This window comes from Cheilinus undulatus, linkage group 13 (genome assembly GCF_018320785.1).
Source record: "Cheilinus undulatus linkage group 13, ASM1832078v1, whole genome shotgun sequence".
Classification (NCBI taxonomy): Eukaryota; Metazoa; Chordata; class Actinopteri; order Labriformes; family Labridae; genus Cheilinus; species Cheilinus undulatus.
This window is the reverse complement of record NC_054877.1, coordinates 4,745,347-4,773,307: the sequence shown is the minus strand read 5'-3', so window position 1 is coordinate 4,773,307 and position 27,961 is coordinate 4,745,347. Positions and strand designations below refer to the sequence as shown.

The 27,961-nt window shown below is 39.4% G+C and overlaps 1 protein-coding gene across 3 annotated transcripts in view; it reads left to right on the top strand.

Moving 5' to 3' along the window:
• mpz (myelin protein zero) overlaps positions 1 to 27,961 on the top strand; it is a 39,755-nt gene that overhangs the window by 7,943 nt on the left and 3,851 nt on the right. For all 3 annotated transcript variants that reach the window (XM_041802693.1, XM_041802691.1, XM_041802692.1), the window contains exons 3-5: positions 5,499 to 5,712; positions 6,508 to 6,637; positions 10,487 to 10,529. In XM_041802693.1, coding sequence (XP_041658627.1) covers positions 5,499 to 5,712; positions 6,508 to 6,637; positions 10,487 to 10,529 — 387 coding nt within the window. The remainder of the gene's footprint in view (positions 1 to 5,498; positions 5,713 to 6,507; positions 6,638 to 10,486; positions 10,530 to 27,961) is intronic.

The following is a 27,961-nucleotide window of genomic DNA, read 5'->3' as shown; positions in this document are numbered from 1 at the left end:
CCATTTAACATCCTTTCTGCCCATTTTTGCCACTTTTAACCCATTGCACTCTTCCTTATGCCCATTTTTGCTCCTTTTATTATCCCATTGCACCCCCTTTTCTGCCATTTTTGCCACTTTTAAGCCCTTTTCTGCCATTTTTGCCACTTTTAAGCCCTTTTCTGCCTATTTTTGCCAGTTATAATGACATTTCACTATATGTTATGCCCACTTTTGCTACTTTCTGTGTATTTATTTTACCTGTTATCCATTTTATTGATAATCTAAACACATTTTTGCCACTTTAAATCAGTTTTGCTACTTTTAATATCACATTTCGCCCTTTGTCTGCCTATTTTTGCCACTCTAATCCCATTTTTATTCTTTTTTTTTAAGAGGGTCTTACATTTTAAGATGGCTTTACTATGGCACAAATAAATAATATACATTTGTTTCTCTGATAGGAGTGGTTATTATTCAAGTAAAAAATAAAATAGTTATCATTGCTTAACTTTGCAATGGACCATGATTTTGCTGACCTCTATGGGCCCCCAGAAAGCTTTCCCCTCTGTCCCCCCTTATGGGCGGCTTTGCCAAGAGGAGTTTTGAGGAGGTGGTTGTGTGCTGACACTGAATGTGAATGAAAAGTTTAAAACAAAAAAAAAAGTAGGAAGTTATCTCATCATTTGGTGTTCATTTGCAAAGTTAGCTTGTGCAGCTTTAATAACTGAATATTTGGATCAACACATAATTATTCTTGCCATGTTGATTATAAATTAATGGTTTTGGAGTATTTTGAAGCTCTCATGCTGACTCTTTCCATCATCATAAACAAAAGACTCATGATTGAATCTGATGAGTTCAGCTCTGTGTGATTATCCAAACACGCTCAAACAATGCTGACTTTATTCTGCATTCATGCACTGAGAAAGAAACTTTCTCCTACAGTCTCCGCCACTCCCCTCGCTGCCTCACCTGCAGTCCTGCTCTTTAATTTCACTCTCCCCGGCCTTATCGTCCTGCCATCGCTCTAATCTCTCTATCTCCCCGTCCTGACTGTGCCTCCCTCTGTCCACCTCCCCTAATCTCCTCCTCTCCAGACCTTCCTGCTTTGTCCCTCCCCTCCTCTCTCATTACCTCCTCCCCTCACCTCCTTTGCTTTCATCCATCTCCCGCAGTGCCCTCACTTTGAAACTAGATTTCTCGTCTTTCTTTTTTCACTTATCTTCTGTCGCTCATTTCTTTCCCCGCCGGGGCAGATTTACAGTTTCATATGTCTCTATATCAGCTTTCATGGCACATTTGTCCGTTTCAAATGTCCTATTTGATTTCTGACATGTCCGAATCATGTAAAAGGCTGCTTGGAATTCCTGGATATCCTTTGCCTTCAAGTTTGGGCTGAAATTGGCATTTTTTTGTTTCTAAATATGTGTTAAATCTGGCCTTGACCTTTTAGAGCGACAGCATTGACTTCACTTATAAAGTGCATCGAGTATACGTCCATCATATGAAGTGTGCTTAATAAATACATCGATTTGACGTGACTTACCCTTGCTTACCCCTCTGGCAATTTAGGCTTCCCCGAAAAATCATTAAGCTTTTAGTTTGGCCGTCATCTGCCCGTATACGTCAAAATCTTTCAATAGCAGTGCCTAGGTTTCAGAATTTTATAGCATAAAAATACCAAAGTTTTTGATGCCTTCCTTTAAGAATCAAAACCATAAAAAAATGTTCTCAGCCAAACTTTTCAGTTAGAAGTAAAAAAAAAAAGAAGTATTTTGTCCTGACATAGCCAAAGCAGAAAATGATTTCGTTTCTAAATTTATGTGAAATCACATAAAAATTAGTCTTAAAATATTGTGGGTGTCAAAACCACGTCACATTATCACCTGACAACATAGTCCCTCTGGTTCCCACACTTTTTAGTGCCTTTTAGTGCAGCAATTGAGTGACTCTCCTCTGCTTTTTTTTAATGACCCAAGCTATAAAACCTTTATTTTTGACACTAACAGAAGCAATAATCTCCAAAAAAGAAAAAAGAAAAAAACTAAAACTGAATATCAAATAGTTTAGCTAACTGTTGGATAGCAAGCTACACCATGGGTATCAATAGTACTCAATACACAGTGAGCCTAAATCCCTCAATAACAAATCAATATTGTTTTCGAAATTGATTTCAGAGCTTCCCACAAACTTATGACATGGATTAATAGTACTTTAACCAAGAAAAACAAATGCATTTTCAAGTATGTTAGCAGCACTTGTTAGAAATAAGCTCATACAGGGTCAGCATAATGCAAACTGACTACATCTAGGCACAGGGTTTCACACCAAAGTCTGCAGGGGCTCCAGCAGAGTTACATAAAATACCAACCCCAGGGGAAACACATAACCGGCAATATTTACAGAGCCAAAATAGTATCATAAAGGAAAATGATGGCAAGCTACATTAGCTCCATGTTTTTTTTGGTTTCAGTCAATTTTGATGTTTTTTGCTCACTGGCATTTTTCTCATTTCAGTCGTTATTGCAGCCTCAAACTGCAGTAGATGGAAAGTGCAACAGAAAATCTCAAAATGTAAAAAAAAACTTTTGAAAAAAAAAAAAAACTTGTGACAGATTTACAGTTTGGAAAACAGTTTTGCATTTTATGAAACAAAGAAAAATAGTGCTGGTATAAGGCAAAAAACTCAGTTTTTTATGGTTTGAATTTTACTTTCATAAATCACTGCTGTTGGTCAACCTTATATAAGACAGTGGGTTCCAACAAGTTTCAAAGTGATAAGAAATGTAAAAAGCAGAGGTGGAAAAAGTACCTGACTATTGTACTCATGTTAAAGTACAGTTACTTTGGTTAAAAGGCATTTAAATAGAAGTAAAAGTACTGCTCTGTAGATCTACTCGAGTAAAAGTAAAAAGTCATTTAAAGTTTAAGAGTATTGAGTACTGCGTAGCTACTTGTGATCCCACAGGATTTTCAAGATGAAATTTAGTGTGCAATATCAACAAGAACATATGAATCTCCAAAAAGGTTATTGATAAGAAGGTGTGACTTAACCTAAAGTGAAGTGCAACACAATGAAATGTGATATCATTCTCTTGCCATTTGCTGCTGACACTCATGTGTTGTTGAAACCATTTTCTTGTTGTTCACAGAAAATTTAGACCCTCTCATTTTGGCTTTTAGTGTTTGTTTTTTATGCAGTACTTTATGCTTTTAAAAATGTAACAAGAACGATACTTACCCCAAAATAAACTTAAGTAAAAGTAGTGATTTTAAAAAGTACTTCAAAAGTAAAAGTGCATAAAACTCTACTCAGTTACGGTAATTTGAGTAAATGCAATTAGTTACTTTCCACCCCTGGTAAAAGATGCTGACTCTGACCATTCAGTGTTAAATTATTTGAAGAAACGCAGTTTTTTTCATTCTCTGAAAAGTGGTGATTTTGGAGATATGAGGTTTCTACCTGACACTAGTGATAAGCAAAACACTTGTACGAGTGAAACACAAATTTAATTTTTTTTTTTTTTTAAGATTTATTTTTGGCCTTTATTAGATAGGACAGTGGATAGAGTTGGAAACAGGGAAGAGAGCGGGGAGAGACATGCAGGAAATAGTGCCACAGGCCGGATTTGAACCCGGGTCACCTGCGTACATGGCGCGCCTTAACCACTCGACTACCGGCGGGCCACAAATTTAAATTTTGTAAAAAGAAATTTCCAACAGAGTGTGCCAAAAACAACATGAGCTTTTCCTACCAAAACTGCTTTTGAACCAGTTTATGAACATGTTGATTTCTGCTTTAAAGATGGACACTTTAATACAGGTATTAATGGAACTTGAGGGACTTTTGCAACCACTCCCCGGTGGACACATGAGGGACTGCAGCTATTTGCACTTCAGTATTGGTTAAATTATGAAGAACCAAAGGTTGCTGCTTGTTTACGTAGCAGTATGAATATAACTTTGGACTATTAACCTCTTAAGCCCCAGCGGGACCAAATTTAGTCCTGCTAGCTTGACCAGATCAACCTTGCTCTCAGTGCGCTCTCGTTTTGCACAAAAATAGTCATTTTAAACATCAAATTAAACAGAAGCAGCTCAGGTACAAGCCCAGACAAAACATTTTTACCTACACAACAAACAAATCAAAGAGGCATCAAATCAATGACCACATATCAAAGTAGCCGTAGTGCTATGTAGCCAGACACTTCCGCCCCCTACAGGATGGTGCCTGATACTACAGACACAAACATGGTCTCATTTGAAAGCCCAGCCTCTGCTGAAGATTCAAGTCACATTTGTGCAGTTTCCTTTTGTTTCAACAGTTTCTTTTAGTTTCCTTTCTTTATTTTATGTGCCATTGAAAATAAATCTGTTCCTTTGTAAGACTTTCTTTGAAAGGGAAATATATGGAGGTTTGGTTGATTTGGGGGCAAAAAAGAATTCCATGATGCAGTGACCACCTATTATAGCGTTTGAGTAAAAAAAGTTTGATACCTGAGAATTTTCAACTGGCAGAGATAGTGCCAAAATGACACAAGAGGGGATTTTGCCTGGATATTTTTATTAAAATCTCTCTTGTTTTGTCCTGATAACCCTCTAGTGGCATAAAAGTCGAAACAGGTAACATCAAAATGTGGTGCTTTGGCCTACTGGAGATTTTGGACTTCCAACGGCATTATTTCTATGGGATATATATGCTAAAACTGTGAAAAAATTAGGGGGAAATGAAATTATTCATTTATAATGTGTGTGCTAAGTTTATTCACTCTGGCTTAGTAACATTTATACACAGCTAGGGTTTAACAGGTTAAAGGATGAAACGATTAGCAAAATGTATCTGTATAACAGCCATTTAAAGTAGTGTTATGTTAGAGAAACTCATGAGTTAATGTGCATCACGATTGTGGCAAATTATACTGTTAGTCCAACGAAACTTCTACTTTTAAATTGCATGTAAAAATAGTAGTCTGACTGATATCACCCTAAATTAAATTTATCAAAGTTGGATTAACACACCTAGATAATGCAGTTGGAGATCAGTATCATCTTGAATGTACCCTAGTCTGACTAGCTGCTTGGTGCGTGCTTCTTGTTTTCTGTGCGGGGGTCTGACCCATGAGTTGATAAGCATAAATGTTAAGTATATCAGATGTCTGCAGATATTATCACATCCACGAGGGATAGAGTGAATCATATTTGTACCAAATGTAAAGCAAAGAGCTATTACAAAATATATAGAAGAGTAAAGTGCATCCTTGTTTTTATAAACAACAAACAACCAGTTTATTCATTGCTGATTTATTTGAAAGGTGAACAGGAAGAAGGTCTTAACCAGCTGACAGGGAGCATGTTTCCACCTACAGTGTTGGAGGTGGACATTGATTCACCCCTGGTGTTTATATTACTGGGACAAGGACAGTAGCCCAGTTAAATTGGCTAGTTTAGCTATGACCATAACTTAACTTAACTGTGGTTGTAAATATACTGACTAGAGTGTCTCATGTCCTTCACAGATCTTCCACTACACCGGTGGCATGGCCTACGTGGACAACAAGGGCCCCTTCAGGGACCGGTTGGAGTTTGTTGGAAACCCCGGCCGACGTGACGGCTCCATCCTACTCAAGAACCTGGAGTTCAGCGACAACGGCACCTTCACCTGCGACGCCAAGAACCCCCCTGACATAGTGGGCCGGCCCTCCAGCGTGCGGCTGCTGGTCTTTGAGAAGGGTGAGACAGAAGGAGCGCTGTGAGTCCTGCGGGAGATCGTCAGGAAAATCAAATTCAAAGTCTAATGCCTGCGTTGTCTTACATCTGTGTCTGCTCGTTAGCGTTCCTCTGAGCCCATATGGCACGTTTTAGTGAATTTTTGTCATCAGAAGCCAACTGTTTTCAATTGTTGTTATAATCATCCCAAACTCTGAGATTAATCTCAATTTGCTCTCACATCAGACTACAGCAAGCTCTACGTTCAGACTCATCGTTGAGGCGCCTTGTTTAGAATTCCCCACACCTCCTGTTAAATGAAATCAATTACAATTTTATCTCTTTCTCTATTTTAGATTGCTATCACTGCCTCTCTTTTGCTGCTGTTCTCCTCCTCCTTGCCTTCTTATCCCATTTCTCCCCTCTTTTCCATCATATTGTCCCCCGTCTTCTCGCCCCTCCTCCACTTTCTCCCTCCATGACTCTGTCTTGCTCTCACCTTTATTCTACCTTATCTTTTCCTCCCTCCTCTACCTCTACTGCACTTGTGCTCTTCATCTTCCATTCAACCTTTATTTTACCTTTGCTCTCTTCCCTACTTTAATCTCTCATTCCTTTTTTCTTTGTTCCCTCCTACCTCTCACCTCCATTTCTTTCCTTATATGAAAACATGTTTTTTTCTTCAAACCTTCCTCACCCTCTTTCTGTTGCTTTCTTGCCTCTCATCCTTCTTTTATCTTCTGATTTCTCCCTCTCTGCTCTCTCCTACTTTCTAACCCTCCCTTCCTTTTTTTTCCATCTCCTCTCCTCCACCCACAGTGCCCATCCAGGCCGGCGTGATCACAGGAGCCATCATCGGGGTGGTGCTGGGCTTGCTGGTGCTCATTGTGGTCATCTACTACCTGATGAGGTTCCTGGTGGCGCGCCGCGTCTTCAGCCTTAGTGTCAGGTCAGTGGCCGGCCTGTGGCCTGCGGTGCTCTGCCAGTCCGGTCTGTGCCAGGGACTAGAGCAGAAGCCAGACCCCATCCCTGGCACCGACACCTGTGTGGCCAAGCAGGCATAGTCGCAGAATTATGATTTGATTTGGTCAGGTGTGGGATGCGTAGATTTGAAGTCAGTCAGCTGGAAAGAGATTGCTAATGATCTCTTATTTAATTTAATCTGAGAACCAGGGCTGTCATCAATAAAGCATCAATTACCATGAGATTAAGGTTAAAAGTTAACACATTTAATTCCTATAACTGTGTTATTTTGGCTATTTTGCACATAATTGGGCTACCATAGTGTGGCTACAGCTGAAGAATAAGGATTCCACTCTTCTTTTGAATGTCTTATATTACTTTAAATAACCTCCTGACAGCTCAGTGGACAGTGGTAGATAGAAATATGCTCCTTGTGATATCAAAAATGTCACTTTTTCCATTCCCTGTAGCTAATTTTAATTCCTTTTTAGCTAAAGAACTTCAGCAAGTACTTTTTCAGTAGGAAACCTAATGTTGCTACCTACCAGAAGTTTCCTAATTTCTTTCAAAATAAAAGTCAGTTTTCATCCAAACAGAAGGTACACTTAAGTTGGCCACACACTACAAAATTTTAAGCCTAACTTTAGGCTACATTTGCACACTTATGATGTCCCACTTCAGAGCTTGTTGCAAAGTTATTTGTTACAAAAATCCTAACGTGTGTGGAGTCAAAAGGATTTTTAAAAAATATCTGAAAAAAACATGTAGCAAGCATCAGGTGCTTTTCAAGGATTAGGGGATAAAAATCTTAAATGCAAATAGATAAATGACTGTCCAGGTGGAGTGCAAAGTCTGTGGAAAAAATGGCAGTCAAAACTAAAAGTCTAATGCTCTCTAATGTAATATAAAAATCCTTTATTAAACAGCTATCTCTAGCTGTTTCATCAGGACACTATATCAGAAATATCAAACATGTCCAATCTTCACGATTCTATGTCTGACTGCCTCCAAAAGAAAACTGAGAGCATGCAGACCAGTCACTCACCACAGTGGAGAGAGAAGAAGTGCCACTGGTGATATTAGGCTACTATGCATATGATTTGACAATTTTTTTCTAAGTGTATTTTGGAGCTGTAAAAGTAAGAAAAAGAAACAAAACAGCATTTGCCTGCTAAACACAAATGTCAGTAATCTGACTATTGAGGTGATTCACCTTGAAGGCGCTCACAAGCAGAGAAACTTGTAGAGAGCAGACTTAAACAGAAGTTTCTCTGAATACACAGGCAGAGATCTTACAACTTAAAAAAGCCTTGATGCCTATGTAGCTGTCCACACAAATACCTCTTTGTTTATAGTTCCATTGAAATGTCAAAATAAAGTCATCACACTATCCACAAAGGTATTTGCAAGTAATTTTAATATCTACTATGGTTTAAAGTCATCAGTAACACTATAGTCACCAGTATTAAACCATAACACTGATTTCTGCTAGCCTTAGCGTTAACCCATTCTGTGTCTCTGTCAAATGAGACATTGCTATGGAAACACTTTGTTTTACACTTCATAAAATTATGTGCATGCATCCAATGCTGATTTCAAGCTCTGAACTTCCCATGCAAAATGTGTGCTACACAGATTATTGCAGGGAATTTGTTGATAAGAGTGTTTATTTCACCAGTGAGAGTGCTGGATGCTAAGCTGAATGGATCAGACTGTGTGAGCCCTGATGCAAAAGTTCTTAGACCTGTATTTTTTTTTCTTGTACTTGATTTTTGTTGTAACTGTAGCTCCTGCCACAACAGCCAACTCAGGATTTCAGTAGTCCTCCGTATTTGTTTTCCTTCTTAAGTCACATTTGATCTTGCAAGTTTCTGAGAGATTGAGTGTGGGGGATCTTCACTGTAAAATGGTATATATTAAGTGTTTTTTCCTGAGTTTGGTTAATATTTGCTTATCTTATTTTGAAAAACTTCAGAGCAGACAATGTCTTCAGCCCTCCTGTGAGCTCTGGGGGCTCTGGTCCTCAGATTGGGAGCCAATGGTCTAGTGCAGGGGTGTCAAACTCAAGGCTCGGGGGTCAAATCTGGCCTGTGGAACAGTTATAACAGGCCCATCACTGTGAGGTCTGCAGATTTCCTCAAGTATAAAAATTCAAACCTCTTTGATGATTTAAGTTATCCTTGTTAGGTTATAAAATCTGAAAGAGTAAGGAGTAAAATAATTAGATAAGAAGTCAGGAATGTGGGAAACGAAATTCATTTGTGTTTTAATTTCATATTTTCAATTTTGCATAACACAATTGGGACTCAGACTTAGGATTTTGACTTTTTATTTTGTACTTAGAGCATTTCAACTCATAACTTTGACTTCTTATATAAGATTTTGAGCTTTAAGATTCATAATATTACATTTTAATTCATACATTGACCTTTTTAGCCAATTGTTTTGTATTTTATATAATATTTTCAACTCCGAACTTTGACTTCATAATCCCATAGTTTGACCTTTTAGACTCACAATTTAAAAATTTGAATCATATTATGACTTTTAATTTCATGGTTACAAATTTTATTTCATGTTTTGACATTTAAACTCAAGGTTTTGACTTTCTTTTTAATATATTTGCCTTTGAAAAACATTATTTTTCAATTTCAATGTCATGTTTTGCCCTTTTAGAACAAATAAATTTACTTTTCTAAGATTGTGAGCCTTTAAACTTATCTTCTTAACTTTTTTCATTTCAAAATCATTTATCATCAGTGCTCGGGTTTTTTTTTTTTCACATTTTATTGCTGGTGAAATGAGGTTGACAGTTTATGGTTTAAAAGGTGACCCTGTGAGGCCCTCAGGTAAGACCTGAATCCAGATTCCGGCCCCTGCTGTGATTGAGTTTGACACCCCTGAACTAGTGTGTGTGATTGGAGGATTGTAAGATGATAAATTGTTTGATACTGTCATCATTTCTGTTCTCTCCCATGTTTTTCAGACCCTTTAAGATTTAAAAAGTGTGTAGTGTTTGGCCATCTTAAACTTAAGATTGTAAAATTTCAAAGTAAAAGCATAACGAAGGAGAGCTTATTTAGAAATGTCTTTATGTAATTGTTAACTGAAATTGGTTTACTAACCCAGAGAAAGCAGCTAAACTGGAACTCCTAAAAAAAAGTTCAAATGCTGTCACAATAACTCAGGATCATTGGAGTCATTTTGTACATGCACTCCTGCATATGACTTAATGTATTGCAGCATTTAACTCTGTTTCACAGAAGAAGCACTTTAAAGCTGTCTCCTAGCACTCAGTCATGCTTTCAGACCACACTGGTTTAGCGGGGCAGTGCTAATTTTGATACAAATTCAAAAAGTAAAGATCATGAAATACATCTCTTTGCATTAATTTCATTAAAGAATCAAGAAACTGGTAGGTATTGCTTCACATCCTCAAAATGCATTATGCAAAAGAATCTTTAAACATCCAATTAACTGTGATTAATCCTGTGTAACTATCAAAATTTGGCGACTGATTATGATTAAAGAATGTAAAAGTTTGACAGCCCTACTAAAAACAGAACTTTAAGGATCCAGTGGAAGTGATTAAAGTGTTGAAGCAAAGATTCAGAGTGGATCATCCACTAGATGATGATGCATCCATCATCTTGCTTATACCTATCTTCTTATGAGATCATAACACATCCTCCAGCTGCAGGCTGTGTTGGAGACAGGGCCCGTAGATTAGGTTGATGTTCTCTTTATGATGGCTGCCAGGCAATGCTGCCCTGCGACCACTGGAGGGAGAGATAGATTCGACATCCTGACATTGTCTTTCTTTTGTCCCCTCCAGCAAACATGGCAAGAAAAAGAAAGAGGGATCACAGCAGAGACAGGCAAGTTACTTCCCCTCTTTCCTTCACACCCGCTCCTCCTCGTCCTCCTCCTCCTCTTCTTCCTCACACCCTCCATGACATAAACACCTCCAGTCAACAAACACCAAATGCAACAGCTTCGTCTGCTGTCATGTTCCGGCACTAAATAGCAAAATGACGTCTTTTTGAAGAGATTACAATAGCATCCAGTGTTGGGATATTTGTAAGGCTCAGGAAACATGTTGTCAGAAGGAATATTCATCTATTTTAGAGCAGTGAAGCCTCACAATAGCACACATCAGACATGACAGTGCAGAACGGCACGGTTTCATAATCGCATTTCCCCACTGCCAGTCCAGGCAGCTCAAATATGTCCGCACACTCACCCGGCTCCTCCTTGAAACTACATATCAACAACAAAATAACACGTCATTCAAACTCAGCCCTGCGAATGCTAATAACAGTGCTCAAGCTGTTAAGATTCTCAACGTATGAGGAGCATTTAAGCTCTTACTGTTCCTCCTCTCTCTCTTTGTCTCTCTCGTGGCCCTTGATTCTCCTTGTGTTCCCTCGGGGGGCCAAACAGTCACGGTGCGAGTAAACAGCCAGGGGGCAAATATCAAACCAGCGCCTGTAAAATGGCCAAGGCCGTGTCTTGGCCCTAATGGCATTGCGGTGTTGAATGGAGGCTGTGATTTGCTCACAGTGGGGAGATGAACGGGAGCTGCTGATTTCGCTCACTGGGAGTCAAATGAAAATCACTGGGCCTATTATGATCTGGGCTGTTATCAGTGGTTTTACACTGCTGCACGCCAAGGATCTGGGGTATTTTCTTTTTCTCTCTGTTCCTCTTGGGAGTGCGATAGCCTAAAGTGGTGGATTAATCAGACATTTTGGTGGCTTGTATTCTTTAGTGAATACAAGGCACCAGGGCAAGTTCTGTTTGATTACTCCGTGGTAATGCGGGGGCTGGATGGTTGCGGGGGTGCATTGTAATCGACTGTACGCCTTGCATGCTGATAATGGGGAAAAAAATGGGGAGTCAAGGGACTTAAGTTCAAGGCTTTTTGTAAATCAAAAATCAGCTTTGAAATGAGAGACACTCTGAAGTTATCAGAGGCGGGAGATCAAAGGTGCCATTGTGACAGGGAGTTATTTAGCCGCAGGTAGCTGCTAATGTTAAGGCAAGGCAGCGGTGGCGGCTGCAGGCTGCTGCCAGTGGTTAGGAGTGCGCCATCTTCCCCCCTGTGGCTCAAACTGCTGATGGGGATCCAGAGTCTTTTCACTGAGCTGGATCATTTGGTTTATCTCAGCAGTAAGAGTTGACTTTTAGCTGCCTTTAAGCTCTTCATTCAACACCATTTCTGGGTTTTATAATGAAGCTAAACTTAGCATACTAGACATACAGTGCCTATAAAAAACATACAAAAAACTCTTTAATGTAAAAGTGAAAGCACATTTTTTTTTTTTTTTGGCAAATTAATGTCAATTAAATAAGAATATTTAATGTAAAATGAGTGACTGCATAAATGTTTTTTAAGTCAGAATTTAGTAGATGTGCCTTTGGCTGCAATCACAGCACTGAGTTTGGATAGGGGGTGGATAGGTCTCAATCAGACTTACACATCTGCAAACTGAAATTTTACTCCATACTTCTTTGCAAATCTGCTAAAGCTCTGTCAGGGATCAGGCATGAACAGCCCTTTTAAAGTCCAGCCACAAATTCTCTATTGAGGTCTGGGCTTTGACTGGGCCACTACAGAACATTCACTTTGTTGTCTTTAAACCATTTTGTGCAGCTTTCGCTGTGTGCTTCATGTCATTGTCCTGTCAGAAAATAAATATTTTCCCAAGCTGTAGTTCTCTTGCAGACTGAATAAGATTGTCCACTGGACTTTTACTTTGTTTTGCCACATTCACTTTACCCTCCACCTTTACAAGCCTTCCAGGGTCAGCTGCTGAGAGGCATCCCCACAGCATGATGCTGCCAACCGCTGCGCTCCACAGCGGGGTTGATGTGCACTGTTTGGTGCCTGACAAATATAGCGTCTTGTGTGATGGCCAAAAAGTACCATTTTGGTCTCATCAGACCAAAAAACTTTCTTCCATTTGACCATGGAGTCTTCCATGTGCCTTTTGGTAACCTCTATTTGAGAATGAGATTTAATCTGAGATTCTTCAACAGTGGCTTTCTCTTTGCCACTCTCCCATCAATCTTTGACTGGTGAAGAACCTGTGCAACAGTACTCAGAGTCTCTCCATCTCAGCTGCTGAAGCTTGTAACTCCTTCAGAGAGGTCACACCCGAGGGGATGTTCACCGCCTTGGAAATTTTTTTAAACATCCTCTGACTTTTACTTTTCAACAACCATTTGTTTGAGTTGCTTGGAGTGTTCTTTTGTCCTCATGGTGTAATGGTAGCCAAGAATACTGATTAACCAGTGACTGAACCTTCCGGAAACAGGTGTCTTTATACTACAATCATTTGAGACACTCAGGTGATTTCTATTTCACCAGTTGTTAGGCTACTAGCACCAATTGATGCTGTCACTTATTTTACCATACATATTTTCATTTGACACTACTTAGAAAATCGATTTTCACTTTGACATTAAAGAGGGTTTTTTTTTTCCAAAAAGCCAGCTTACATCAACCATGACATGTTTATAAAATCACTAAAAGGGTAAAACATCTAAAGGGGTGAATACTTTTTGTAGGCCCTGTATGTGTGACATTGTATCTTCTACCAACAGTTTCTAGCTGACTAATACTACTCATGGTTTTACTAGATTAAAACAAATATTATATTAGTATTTTAATATAATAATTCAAGATTAATTAGTTTCTATGTTTTAATGAGTAAATATTAAAAAATCCAAATGTCTATACTGATGATTAAAAAGTCAGATCTGTCAATGATAACACATCTTGTTATCTGACCAAACTCACTGTTTTCTAATCTGGTGTTAGGAAAGCCCTAAGAGGACATGCATTTGCACATTTTAACTCATAATCAGATAATCAGTAAATTTTGGGTGTTCTCACAAGATCTTGACTTATTCATCTTATTTTGGGATAGCAGTGCCATTTTCACTCTGAGTAAATTTCAACCACATTTGAACTTCCTGTGATGGAAAAACTTGCTTTTTCATCTCAAGAAAGTAGCATGATCTCAGGACAAAAACAGAAATAAGTGAACCACATGAAAAATAAAACACCTGGCATGTTTGGATGGTATCTAGCTATCCTAAATATGTATGCCTCAAAAACATCTGATTGAATGCTAGATTCGTTGTTAATGTGAATTTAGAATACCGTGAAATAATGATAATAAAACACAATAAAATCATTTATTTTGCCTTTATTAGTTAACACAGTTGAAGAGAGACAGGATGTATCAGGAGAAAGACTGGGGGACACATGCACCAAATATCAGTATTTGAACCTGTGACCATTATACTGAGGACTGTAGCCTCTGTATGTGCGTCTCTACACTAACAGCTCAGCTTAACTGGCACCTCTGTGTTGCAAAATTCAACACAAATAAATGTTTAGAATACCGTCAAAGGAGCAGAATGGTTAGTAAGTGATTTCAAAGTGCACTCTATGATAGTGTCACTAGGCCTTTATGTGTTTACCATTTTAAAACAACAATAACCTTTCCACCTCATAGTAGTCTTTTCAAAGTTGATCTGATGGTGTCAACACTTTAAACATTGAGATTGATGCCAATGCCATCTCCCCAGAGTGTCCTGGTCACCTGCTTTCAGCACTGTTTAACTTTTGCAGGAGGCCACGGTTCCCTGACAAGAAATGTCTCGCACGGTGATAGTTCACCACCAGCCCTCAGCTAAAACAAAGCCAGTTAACCCATCTTGATACAGTTTGAGACAGAAGAGGACAGTGACAAAGCTAAGAGGAGAAAAAGAGGGACTGCCTGAGTGGGAAGCCAGAAAAGAGAAAATAGTGTACAGACTTTAAGAGCTTTGCATTTCAGGAGGCTGAAATCCAACACCAAGCTGGTTATATTACTGATGGGTAAAACACCTAAACTCCACATGCGACAGTTTGATAACATATCAGCAGAGTCATATTTGCACAAACATCCAGCAATATTACTGTATCTTGTCAGCAGGCATGGTTTTTAGGCTTTTTTGACGTTATTTCTCAAAAATGCACTTTGGCAATGAGAGGGAGACGTAACAGCACTTTGTTTGTTTTATGACTGTGCAGTTGCAAATGCTGGCTTTTGATGGGCACACCAGAACACTGGCTCACACCCAAGCAGCAACCTCTGGTCCTGATAAAATGAAGCCAATGCAGAAGTGCAAGAAAAATTGCAAAACAACGAGTGTCCATTTGAGGCTTTCTGCAGGAACACTGGAAGTCACATTCACAAAACATGTTAAAAAGCTGTTTTTACACGAAAAATAAACTGGTTTACAGCCTGGTTAAAAAAAAAACAAATGTGTCTCATTAGTTAATATCATCATGTCCTTTTGTTCCACAATCGTTTCGATTATATTTAGGAAAAACTTCACTGCACACTGATTTACACGTCTCATTTGATTGACAGATAGCTACCTAGACGCTACCTACCTGTCAACCAGAAGGCTAGCTTTAGTGATGGCTTAGCTGACAGGAAGTCGAGCTCAGTGAGCAGGCTCTTAACTGCCGTTAGGATGATCCAAAGTTCGGTTGCCACAACGATTTCAATATGGTAGCTGCCATGGATTGGCTTCAAAGGCTGTTTGAGTCCACCTATTGTAATCAAATGGCTGACGTCACACAGGCTTTGTTGGATTCTTTTTACAGTGTATACTCACAGCTGACAGTCATCATGATACAATCGTAAAATAACGTGAATAAGGCAATGATAGCTAATTAGTGCTAATTATGCTTTAATGATGGAAAATGTCTTCCCATCCATAGACTGTAAAAAGAATTGGACAAACCCCGTGTGACGTCAGCCGTCTGCTTACAGTAGGCGGACTCGAACAGCTTTTGAAGCCAATCCGCAGCAGCTTCCATATTGAAACTACTGTCTCAACCAAACTTTGGATCAACCTAACGACCACTAACTTGACTTCCTGTCAGCTGGCTAGCTAGCATTCTGGTTGACAGATAGGTAGCGTCTGCCTGTCAAGCTATCTGTCAGTCAAATAAGATGTGCCAATCAGTGCGCAGTGAAGTTTTTTACTCAAAATAATCGATTGTGGTACAAAAGAGTTCACCCCCCGTACAGTGAGAGGACATGAAGACATTAGCTAATGAGACATGTTTCGTTTTTTGAACCAGGCTGTAAACCAGTTTATTTCTAGTGTAAAAAACTGCTTTTGAACACATGCTGTGTACGTGACTTCCAGTGTTTCTGCAGTCAGCCTCAAATGGACAGTCACAGTATTGCAATTTTTTGCACGTCCGCATCGGCTTCATTTTTCACAACTGGAGGTTGCCGCTTGTTCCCGTCCCAAACAGCAGCATTACTGACCCAGACTCATCACACTGTAAAAAAGTCCAACCTGATTAATGCTGAATGAACAGATTGTAAAGGATTAACTTATTTAATTGATACAACTTATTATGTTAAGTTTTTTGAATAACGTTAGGTACAGTACATTCCAAGTGAACATAAAGATTTAAGTTGAGCCAACACAGGCAGAGGGCTCAGCTTAAATAGTTGACACACAAACTATAGCTGAACTGAAATATGTGTTTCTATGAGAAAAACTTTCTGCCAACTTGACATTTTTAGTTATAGCATGTTACGTCGACTAAATGGCAACATGAAGTTTTAAGTTGAGCCCCTTAACGCAAAAAGCTGTGAAACTTGTTACTTAACTATTTTCCATTGGGCCCTCATATTTGTTTCTGTTTTGCAGACGTTCATTCTAGCGGCAGTGTAAGGAGACCTGACTGGTCGTCTTGGATTTTAGCGATTTAAATAGCATACCTGGTGCTGTGTAAGGGTCCAACATGACCAAAAATGACTGTTTAAAATAATATCTCAGCTTTCCTGCAGTTGTTAGGTGATGAAAAGATGTCATTTTGATATCGCAGATACACTAAGGAGTGCTGCAGTGCAACATGGTAGTCAGTGGTAGCTGCCCACATCCTAAGTTCTTTTTGTCCGCTAGTAGAGTTAATTAGCAGCTATTTTAAATTCAGTCTTAGTTTTAGTCACATTTATAACCTTGATAGTTTTAGTCAAAAAAATTGCTCACATTATAGTCTTTACTTTTAGTCAGGACATTACAATGATGACAATTCGGACACAGCTTAAATGCACAGTGGAGAAATAGAGATTTTAAACATCCAACATTGACAGTAACATTTTATTTTTGTCACTTTTGCATTAATTTTTTTTTTTTTATCAGTAAAGACATTAAAGCCACCTTCCCTTACGATAATATTAAAATGAAAACAATAGCTAAATACAGTAGTATAAGTAAAATAATCTTTTGAAAAATCAGATCTCCTTTTTCACTTTTAAGATCTTCATCTTAAAGTCACTGACACAACCCCAGCACAAACCTAGAGGGCGACACCAGACAGGACCAAACCTCAAAGAAGAGCCCTCGCTCACGTCTCCCCGGAGCCCCCTCTTCCTCCCTCTGTCTTCTCTTTCCCTTTCTACTGTCGTGTGATTGTCAGGTTACTCTTGAGCTGCAGTCAGTTGCTCTCAAGTGCCTGCGGCGGGTGACAGTGCATATATGAATAAATAACTCGCCGCTGAAAGGACAGTGAAATATTTGACAATGTTGTCATTTACAGTTACTCTACTGCAAATCCTGGCTTGAGAAAGAGGGAAAAATAAAAAGCAGCCTCTCCATCCAAGCTCAAAATCCCTTCCTTTTTTTATTTTTATTTATTCCCTCCCTCAGAGCTGATTCCTCTCTTGAAGCTACACCGCACACAGAGGACTCTGGGGATTTTACAGTGTGCTCATAAGTGGTTGTTTGATCAAATAGCCCTTATTAGGCGGCTCTGCTGACACAACACAATTCTGTATCAGCAGCACCATCTTCGTTACTTTCGTTTGCTGGCCTTGCACTACAAATCTCCAAAAAAGGGAGAGAAGAGGCTGTGGGTGAGGGAGGCAGAGAGACAAAGGAACCCTGTGGTGTGCGTTAGTTCCCATTAGGTGGAGTTGTGGGAGAGGAGTTTACCCTGCAGCCACACAAGCTCATAGCAGTGAACACACATACTGTACTGGAATGATAATTGAGTGCACTTGGTATCGATCTTAGCGTCTTGCGCACACATGCACACTCACAACCCACCCATTCTTCTCTCCATCCCCCAGTTGCCTCCCCTCCCTCCCTTCCCTTGACTCACTCCCTCCTTCTCTCCCTCATTCACATTCCTTTTATCCCCTCCCTTCAGTCACATTCTCCTCCTCCTCTCCTTCCACACCTCTTACCCCTCCCTACATCTCTCTGACTTCCTTGCTGACCATGAGAAGCATCTTTCTGTCTGTTATTCCCCCCAATCTTTTCCTCTCTTCTCCTCTTTCGCTGTGTTGATCCGCCCTCATCTTTCTCCCCTTACCTCTTCAGTTCCTCTTCTCTCCCTCTTCAGCTCTTCTGGCTTCGGATCTGGACAGAAAATCACTATCTCACACTAGGGCTGGGCAATCATGTTTTTAAGATATATTTTCAAATGAGATATTTGTTAAGACAGTGTCATTTATATCGATATAGTTTATGTTGATTAGAAGATGGCAGACATAATGTTCAGAAATGTCCTAACTACACACAATGCAAGCGAACATCAGTGACAATATAAGCTTGATTATTTTGATTTCTATTGCAGTATCCTGAAAGCAAGCAAGGCAGCGAGATGCAGCATAACATTTTTCTCTGGTTGCCCAATTTCTATACACTTCTATGTCACCTTTGTTTTTAGTACAGTTGGCAAAGAACAAGGAAAAAGGTAGACGAGAAGGTATCAGGAGTGACGGACAGGAATATTTGTCTCATTTTCTTTCACTTTCTTCACTCAAAAGAGTTTATTAGCTGGTTTAACAAAGTGGAGAAAGTTGTACATCAATAGCCATGCACATGCTTAAAATGTTTATGCGCTGACATCTGTCAGCTTTCCCAATCTTGTCAAACAAGTTAGTTTACTTCTATTTGTCTGCATTCAAAATAAGAATACTAGATGTCAAAGTATTTACAAAATTCACATGGTTGAGAGCTCAAGTTTTGGTAGATTTGCGTGCATTTTGACAAAATTTGACACAATACCTGACACTCACATGCTGTTAGGACACAGTAATAGTAATATGCTCACACTTAAGCCATCTACTTGATATGATAATGTTTTTTAGTTGAGAGAATTATCTTTTGTATAATTTTGATCGATTTGTATTGCCAATGGAAACCAGATGATATTGATACCTGTTTGATACAATAGCATTACCCAATTTTGGCAAATTCATTGCTTGTAGTTTTCAGAATTTACAGGCAACCTCCTGCACAGTCAATGCATTTACATGCACTTAGAAAATTTAGAACTTTTATGTTAGGCTAACTAAAACTAGACTTTTAAAACACATGTGATCTTGTCAGTCCAACTGGCATCACACTGCACCATATTTCTCAAAGTTGAACTAACACACCTAGTTAATACGGTTGAATATTGATTTACTCTTGCATATTTACACTTCAGTCAGATCCAAACTAGACTAGTCATCCTGGGCAGTCACAGCAGCCTCCATGGAAGGTTTTGACCCAGACGTCAGAAAGCATAAATGCAAAACAATGCTGGAGTCACCTTGTTATCTTTCTTTGGATATCACCCCAAGTTAAAGGGATAAAGTGCATCATTTTGTACCAAAAGTAAAGCATCGAGAACATACAGAATTAACAGAGCTGCAGAACTGGTTCATGTTTTAACTGTTTGACATGACATGTTAGCATATTAACTAGAGTTAGGTCCAATGGGAGTTAGTGTAGGTCCAATGGTGTAGGTATATCTTACTATTTTAAATATTTTCTACTTTACTATAATGTGTAAAATATTCATACACTAGCTAATGGGGGAATATTGCTATCTCGTGCATTCCATTCAATAAATCAGTTCTCCCACCTCAGCTTACATAGTGGAGCAAGGACATTAATCTAGTTAAATGTATCTCAAATTAGCCAAAATCACAGCTTGACTATACTGTGCATATAATCACACTGAACATACAACCAGCAAGGAGCAATCCACCTACTGTCCTTAATGTTGCAAACTTATTTGTGCAGTTTAGACACTGTACAATTTCTCTTCTAATTCAAATATAGCAGAAGATCATTAAATCCCTAGACTTTTTGATCCCACTCATCATTAAAGATATTGAACTTTTATCAGTTTGAAACACAAGGAATGTAGGAAATGTTGACAGCCCATGTGAAAATGTTGCCAATGTTTTTGTATAATTAAGACAATGAGTTATCCTTGGCCAGATTCAATGTCTGTCATTAGGCGGATCTATCATACAAAGCTTTAATCTCAAACGTTTGTTTCTGATCAGAGACTGAACAAACCAGTCAGCATCATTGGATGAGAACAATGCAGTAGCTATATGTGTTGTGTAGTTGTACTGCAAGCCTGTGAACAATGGCGACAAGCGAAGAGATGGGCATGGATGTAGCAATAGCAGCAGCTTATACAGCTGGACCACCTTTCTTGGTTTAAAGAAGAACAAAGAACCACATTGAAAGCATTTTTTGAGGGAAAAAAAGGTTTTCATGCATCTTCCGACAAGCTTTGACAAGAGTTTAATTTACCAGCTGGCTCCACTGAAGGTGATCAACAATAACAGCTGCCTGTTGAGGTCATGTTTAGTAGTTTACTTTCCAAAGGAGCACATGCCTTCTGCGTCATATATTTGTTACTCTGATTGGCCGAAAATTAATGTGACAGGCAGAACGTTCATCCAATTGCCCTCCAAGACCTTTTTGAAAGTCTCTGCCCTTAACATATCTATAGGGTGTTGCCCAGATAAACATGTAATATATCCCATGCATGGATATTGTAGACAGTCTATCTGGCATATTAGGTTAACAATGAGTAAGAGTTTGACTGCAATCTTTGGTCGAACAAAAAGCAATATATTACCTGATAATGGGTGTCTAGGACTTCTGAATTTGTTTATTTACTATAATTTGACTTTTCCGAGAAACATATCAAAGTTCATAATTCTTGTATTTTGACAATCGTTTGTATTTCTTTACATAAAAATATCAGTAATGTGTCACCACTCCTGCAGCTAATATATATCTAGAAATGATTTCTGGTCCAAATTGCCCAGCCCTAGTCTGTATTTCCCCCAACCCCTCTTCTCTCCTCTTTGGTTCTGTCAATCCCCCCCTCATCCCTCCCCTCTTTCCCCTCCAGTTTCTCTTCTCTCCCTCCTCAGGTCTTCTGGGTTCTGATCAGCTTCGGTTCTGGACAGAAAATCACTACCTCTCACCCTTCATCCACCTCTCAATCTCCCTCCTCACCTGTCACCGTCTCTTTTCAGTATTCAGCAGGGGACGCAGCCACTTAACTACCTATCTACTTCCCCGCTGGTCCCTCCTGTTTGGCCACTGTACCCACATCTCCTTTGAAGTGTGTGCAGCCCCTCTAACAAGGACGGGGGCTCTGCATTCAGCCTGAGCAGGCTGTGGTGCCTTTACGTGGCAGATCTGTCATTAGCGTGGGAGCCTTGCAATACATTGCACCAAAAACAGAGCCGTACCGTGGGATGCATAATGGTAAACAATACAATGATGTATGAGGGAGAGTAAGTATGATCGAAGGTAATGACAGTGGATGGGAAGTGCAGCTGCCCCATCGAGTCGGGTGGTAGCTGCCTCGATTGCTGTCTTATCAGGGAGCGTGCTGCTTTTGCACAGTGCATAATTAAAGATGATAAATTTTCTAATGCAATCAGTGGGGTATTATTAGTCGGAGCTTCAGTGGGTAGAAGCAGCCCCCAGTGTGCTTTCCACCGTCTACTAACCTGATGTAACGGAGAGACTAGAAAGCAAGCATGCTGGATGTGAGGAGTGGAGACTGAAATACTTCCTCAGCCTGTCCTCAGTAAACTCTTCAAAACAACGAACAGGCCTCCAGGTCAGCTAGTGGAGGAGTACAAAAAGTACACAGCACAGTGAAGAGCATTACCTTCTGTATGAGTGAACTTTCATTAAGCTCCTTCAGAGCATTATCGTGCACTTGTGCGACTTCCCAGCAGGTGAACTCACAGGTTAATGCACTGGCACACGGCTATTGTAAAGTGAAGTGTTACCTTGACCTTATCTCCACTCCGTCCACTCCTTCTTCATGGACTTGTGCTCAAGTGAAGCTTCACTTTACTTCCTCTTTCCTCCTCCCTCCTCTTCCTTTTATAGATTTCTCCTCAGAGATGTTTTTTTAGACACTGCACAGACAATATGCAGAATGAGTGGGAGTGAATGGGTGAATTATATAAGTTGTAGTTAGATGAATATTTAAAGCTGATGTTGGCCTTTTTATAAAAATATCCCACGGAGAGTTGAGGAGATCTATCTTTGACCACAGTAACAACAAACTCTATGTAGTTATTTATTCTTCATGTGAATTATCTATCTAAAGCCTCATTGAATGAGTTTACATGGACTAGAATTTGGGTTCTTGGAAATCTAAACGTCATATCCCCGTTTCAGAAACCGGAAAAAGTGCTTGTCCTAATTTTAAGAAAACCAATTTTGGCACCTGGAGAACTGTTGGCAGCAACAAGAGTCTTGCTTCTGGGGCAACACATAAACTGAGTGTTGCCTTTTGGTAATAAAGCTCCATCTATCTCTTTCCACCTATTTTCTTCTACTTATCCAGGGTTGGGTCAGGCTAAGAAAGTTAGCCATGAAATCCCTCTCCCCAGTGACATTTTCCAGCTCTTTCTGGGGGTTATGAGGTGCTCCAAGGCCAGATGAGACATATAAACCCTCCTGCAAGTCCTGGTTTTACCCTGGGGTCTGCTCAGTCTCCCTTGGAAGACCTCCAAAGATAGGGGACCAGGAAACATCCTAATCAGATGCCTGAACCACCTCATCTGGCTCATTTGAGACAAGGGAGCAGCGGTTCTACCTCGTGATCCCTCCAGATATCCGAGCTCCTAACCCTAGCTTCAAGGCTGAGCCCAGCCACCCTTCAGCGGAATCTCATTTTGACCGCTTTTGGTCATCATCCACAGTTAATGACCATAGGATGAGGGTTGGAGCATAGGTTGACCGGTAAATTGAGAGCTTTGCTTTCCGGCTCAGCTCTCTCTTCACAACAATCCGGTACAATTTCTGCAATACTGCTGACACTGAACCCATCCACCTCTCAATCTCACAATCCTTTCTACCCTCAATTGTGAACCAGACCCCAAGATACTTAAACTCCTTCACTTGGGGCAAGGACCTACTCCCCACCTGGAGGAAGCAATCCACCATTTTCTAAAAAACAGTCATAAAGAAACACATTTAATTTGGGAGTTTAGGTAGGAAAAAAGTACATGGAACATGGAACGTGAGCAACAGATATCATGTCGTATCCCAAGGCATCACATTCTTGCTGTTCACGTTGCATCCACTGAAATCTAGTTCTGAGATTTTCAGGCTCTTCTTGTAAATAATTTGACATCTCATTCTTTTATTAACAGAAGTTTTGCCCTTTGCATTGACAAGCCTTTGGCAGCCAAATAGTTTCGCCTGTTTTGACACAAGGCACAGCATAGTGGGCATACATTTCAAACAAAGGGATAGGTATAATTAATGCACCTAACTATCTCTTCTGGAAGGCGTTCAACTTGTTGAGTAGAGATGCCTGCTGGTGGGTTCTGGAGCTTCGAGGAATCCCACGTTCCCTCATCCAGCTGATGTCTGCCCTATTCTGGTACAGAGAGTGCTGTGAACTGTGGCTGCTCCACCTCTGACTTCTTCCCAGTTGATTCTGGGATAGGGCAGTGGTGTGTCTCAGCCCCCACGTTCTTCAGAAGCTGTATAGACTGGATAATGAGGCAGGTAACAGTAGAAGCAAGCAGTGGACTGTCATTTGTCAATTTGATCCTTGCAGACTGTAGATGCATTGTGGGAGCTCTTAACTTGCTGTGTGAAGAGCCTAAAATCTTGGGATTGCATGTTTCCTGGGCCAAAACAAAGATCCAGGCATTTGGGGATGCCTTGGATGCTATCATCAAATCTGTGAGCATGGAAGTAGTAGAACAGTTCACCTACCTTGGCAGCAGAATCCATTGATCTGCTGTCTGAAAAGCTGAGATCAGTCGCAACCTTGGACTTGTGCATGGGTTGATGCTTCTCTGAGCAAGACAGTGTGGTGTTCCCAGTATCTGAGCATGTGGAGAAAAGTCTGAGTCTTTTGGCCTTTGGTCTTTCCAGTCTTACTCTTATGAGGCCTGGATGTTGACTGATGGCCAGGTGCACCGACTGTCCTCATTTGTGACAACTTTTCTTCAGCACATTTTTGGCTATCGTTGGCAAGACCGTTTGTCAAATGCACTTCTATGGGCACCTGTCACACTTTTGATCCAGTTCACCGCATGCTGGAGGTCCAGGACTCGGTGGGCTGGTCCAGACGCCGGGGCAGTATTCTACATTGTGGAGCGGTTAGCTGGGACAATACCTGGAGAGATGGAGCATGGGCTTGGCACATCAGGGCCAAGGTTGACGTGGCAAAGTGTCAGACCGGCACATGCTCCCATATCTGACCTGACAGCTATCTCCATTCTCTTCAACAAGCTCTGTTGAGTGAGGACAAGTGAAAGATAATAAGGAGAATTCTGTCCGACACTCCTGATGCCTTGTTATCTACCCTCTTCCTTGTTCCCTACCAATCTCAGTAAGAGCAACTGGGAAAAATAAGAATGGGGTAACATTTCACCATGTTTAACTGCATTGATTGCATCAACTACATGCTGTCAGGATATTGCAAAAGGAAACAGTGAATTCAGGGACCAGGATACCAGCCTTTATCTCATATATAGGTACAGTGCTTAACAAATTTATTAGACCACCCTAACCCTAACCAAAGTAAGGTTTATGCCACAGCTGCCCTAAATTAACAGCATTGGTAATTACCAAAGTCATTTTTTATGTTTCTGCAATGGTTAAAACACCAATATGTAGAGGCTCTTTAACCCAAATGATTTTATAATAATAATATGATTATCCATGAATCTTCACATTTACTGATTTACAAAAACAAAACAAAACAAAACAAAACAAAAAAAAAAAAAACGGAAAAAATAGTAAAGCACATTAATAGTTCATGATAAATATGTCAAATTATAGTTATTTACTTGCATTCCTTAACAGAAAAATGAGTTTTAGTGGTTGAATGTTATGCTTGATTAATTTCTGACTTCTCAGAGAAGCCCAGTGAGCCGGCTCAAATTTGAGTCCACATTGAAACACTTCATGATGCTGGATGGTCTTTGAGACAAATATGACAGGTGGTCTAATAAATTTGTTAAGCACTGTATATGGATAACAAATCTTTCTCTGTGTGCACTGTGGGCTCATAACCAGGTTATTCAAGTCCATGTAAATGTGCTCATTATGTAATTTTTACACAGGCATTACATTTCCAGGTACTCGCCCTTTAAAATGCAGCAGGGTAATGTACCTTTGAGCTCAACAAGCCTTAAAAATGGTTGTATTTACTTTCCTTTTTTTTTTATAGTGAAGATCTTCAGTTGAAATTTATGCATGGAGGTTTGTTTTGAAGTCAGGAAAGTCTGTATTTACTGTAGGTGTCAACAACAAACTAAATCTGTTTGAAAGATTAGAGTTTGAAAAACTTTTCTTACCCCTAAGGATACATCATCTATTTTTAAAGAGGGTCCAGGCTAGACGTTTCATTTTCTCAATTTATGCATTAAACAATTTATGCAGAAAAACCTAAATGAAAGAATAATGCAGAGAAAATGAATTTGAATAACAAAATCATTAGGATGACACTAGAAGTTAAGTTGAAAAATAAACTCAAAAGCAACAGGAACTGTATTATGAGTATGAAAACAGGCTCAAGTTGAATCATACAGATGAGGTTCTGTGTTTTGTGCTTTATTTGTGTTATTTTGGCTCCAGAAGTCTTTAGTTTCTATAGCCTTTAAAAGCTATTTTACATGGGCATGATACTTGACTTTGAGATATATTCATTGAACTGATGTTTTAACAACTAAAATGTAGTTTAGATGCTCATAGAAGTCACTTTTTAGTCAAATCTTTTACTCATTTTAACTTTTTTTTTTTTTTTAACATAAAAATTTATAAAACATTTCGATCCATTGAGTGACAAGTACAGGAAGAGTGACACTGACATCTCAGGTGGTAGTACCTAAAAGTCGGTTCTAGAGCTGTTTTCAGTGGGTTGTCACAAAGTGTAGCAAAAAAGTCCATGATGTAAGGGAACCCTAAGTGGACAAATGCAGGGCATACATTCCCACAGTTTTCTCTTAATAACAAGTACATTTTCCATGCTCTCTTGAGATCTTCACTTATTATCTCCATTTCTCTAGATAGTAATAATACTGGTGTTTCCTGATAACAAGTTAATATCTACAGATCTCAAGAAAACAAGCAAAATTTACATGATACCACATAAAATTGTAATGAAATTAAACAAATGCCCACATTTCCTCTAAGGGATTCTGCCATAACGAATTTTCATAATTTGTTAGTTTTGTTGTGCAACAATGCGACAATTTTATTAAATATCTTTTGAACGATGGAAAATGTTCAGAAATTTAGGGCAGATACAGTGGTGGGAGGTCATCTGGCAAGACCAGTTGAGAACCAGTGGTTTAACCAACACTATTCACCTGTAATGATTAAATCTATCTGTTGAATTAAACTAACTAGGGAGTATGATTAGCTACACATCACTTCATCACAATGTGGTACACAGTAAAGTTTTTAATCTCTGTTCCTCCTGTAAACAAAGCCTGGTTTCTGAAACCTAAACAGAATTTCAATAATCTGATTAAGACACTTTTATCAGCAGCTATCTGATGATTTTAATTCAAACTACCCAAGCTGCTGTCACAGTCAGCAGGCAAGAGCAAACGCTAGGGTGCTACTGCAGTATTGGTGACTACCACAAGATGGCAGCTCCCACATATTGGCTGTAGGATTCATCTATAAAACAAGAAGGCTTACTGGGGCCACTCTGAAAAAAAGGAAACAAAAAGGATCTCTTCATTTTTTAGATGAAAAGATTTTAAACTTTTTAGTATCTTAATGTTATTAAATCCTAAAATTGACAGAAACCAAACTCTGAATCATTGAGTTTTTAAGTTGTCAATATAGAAAAAAAAACATTTTACAAGTTGCAAATTTTGACTCCATAAAGCTACAAATTTGAAGTTCATGAAGTCAGAAATGTATGCCACTGAAGTCATAAATTCAGGAGAAACACTTTTTAGTCATTTTTACTTTTTAAAGATATGCTTCTGGGCTGTTTAAAGCCTTTATTGACAAAGGAGAACAGTGGATTGAGTCTGAAACAAGGTGACCTTACATTTTTGCCATCTGTACAAGTTGTCTCCCATATAATGTCAGTGTTTTGAATAGCCCTAGTTTACAACAATGTCTCTTTAAAGTCAAGATGCTAATAATAATGTGATGGGCTACAGTCACAGTTTTTCCTTATTGCTATAAGTCCTATTAAAAAGTAGAACTAATCCGGTTCTCAACTGCAGTACTTGTACAAGGCGAACAACTACATCTGGAATAGTTTTATCTCATCTAATATGCTATGTTTGGTAATGCATCTCGTAAATGTACAACATTTTAAATGAGAAAATTCCTATTACTTTCTTATAAAGTTATGGGGGTATTTTTTTGGCACGCAGATGGCCTAGTGGTCTGAGGCGCGACCCAAGTATGCAGGTAGCCCAGGTTTGAATCCAGCCTGTGGCCCTTTGCCACGTCTCTCCCCATGCTCTCGTCCCATTTCCCCGTCATCCACTGTCCTCCTCTGTCAAATAAAGGCACTAAAAAGCCCAAAAATAAATCTTTAAAAAAACGTATGGAATTTCTTCAAGATTTTTGCCTTTATTGATAGGTCAGCTGAAGAGAGACAGGAAATATGGCGAGAGAGAATGGGGGATGACATGAACCAAACGTGCGCTGGGACTGTGAATCACTCGGCCACCAGTTGAGGACCATAGCTTCTGCATATGGGCGCCTGCTCTACCAGTTGAGCTAAAGTGGTGCCCAAATTTATGACTTTTTACTCTTTGAAATAAGTTATTCCAGTAAATTTAGAAATCAAAAAACTAAAAATCTAATGAGTTTGGTTTCCCCTAAAATAATGAGTGTACATTTCAGTAATGAGGAGTAGCCTTTTGTTCAGAGGGGGCGCCAAAGTCAAAACAAACTGAAACTTTCTGACAGTAGCTTTAATGTTGTTGAATATCCTCATTGATTT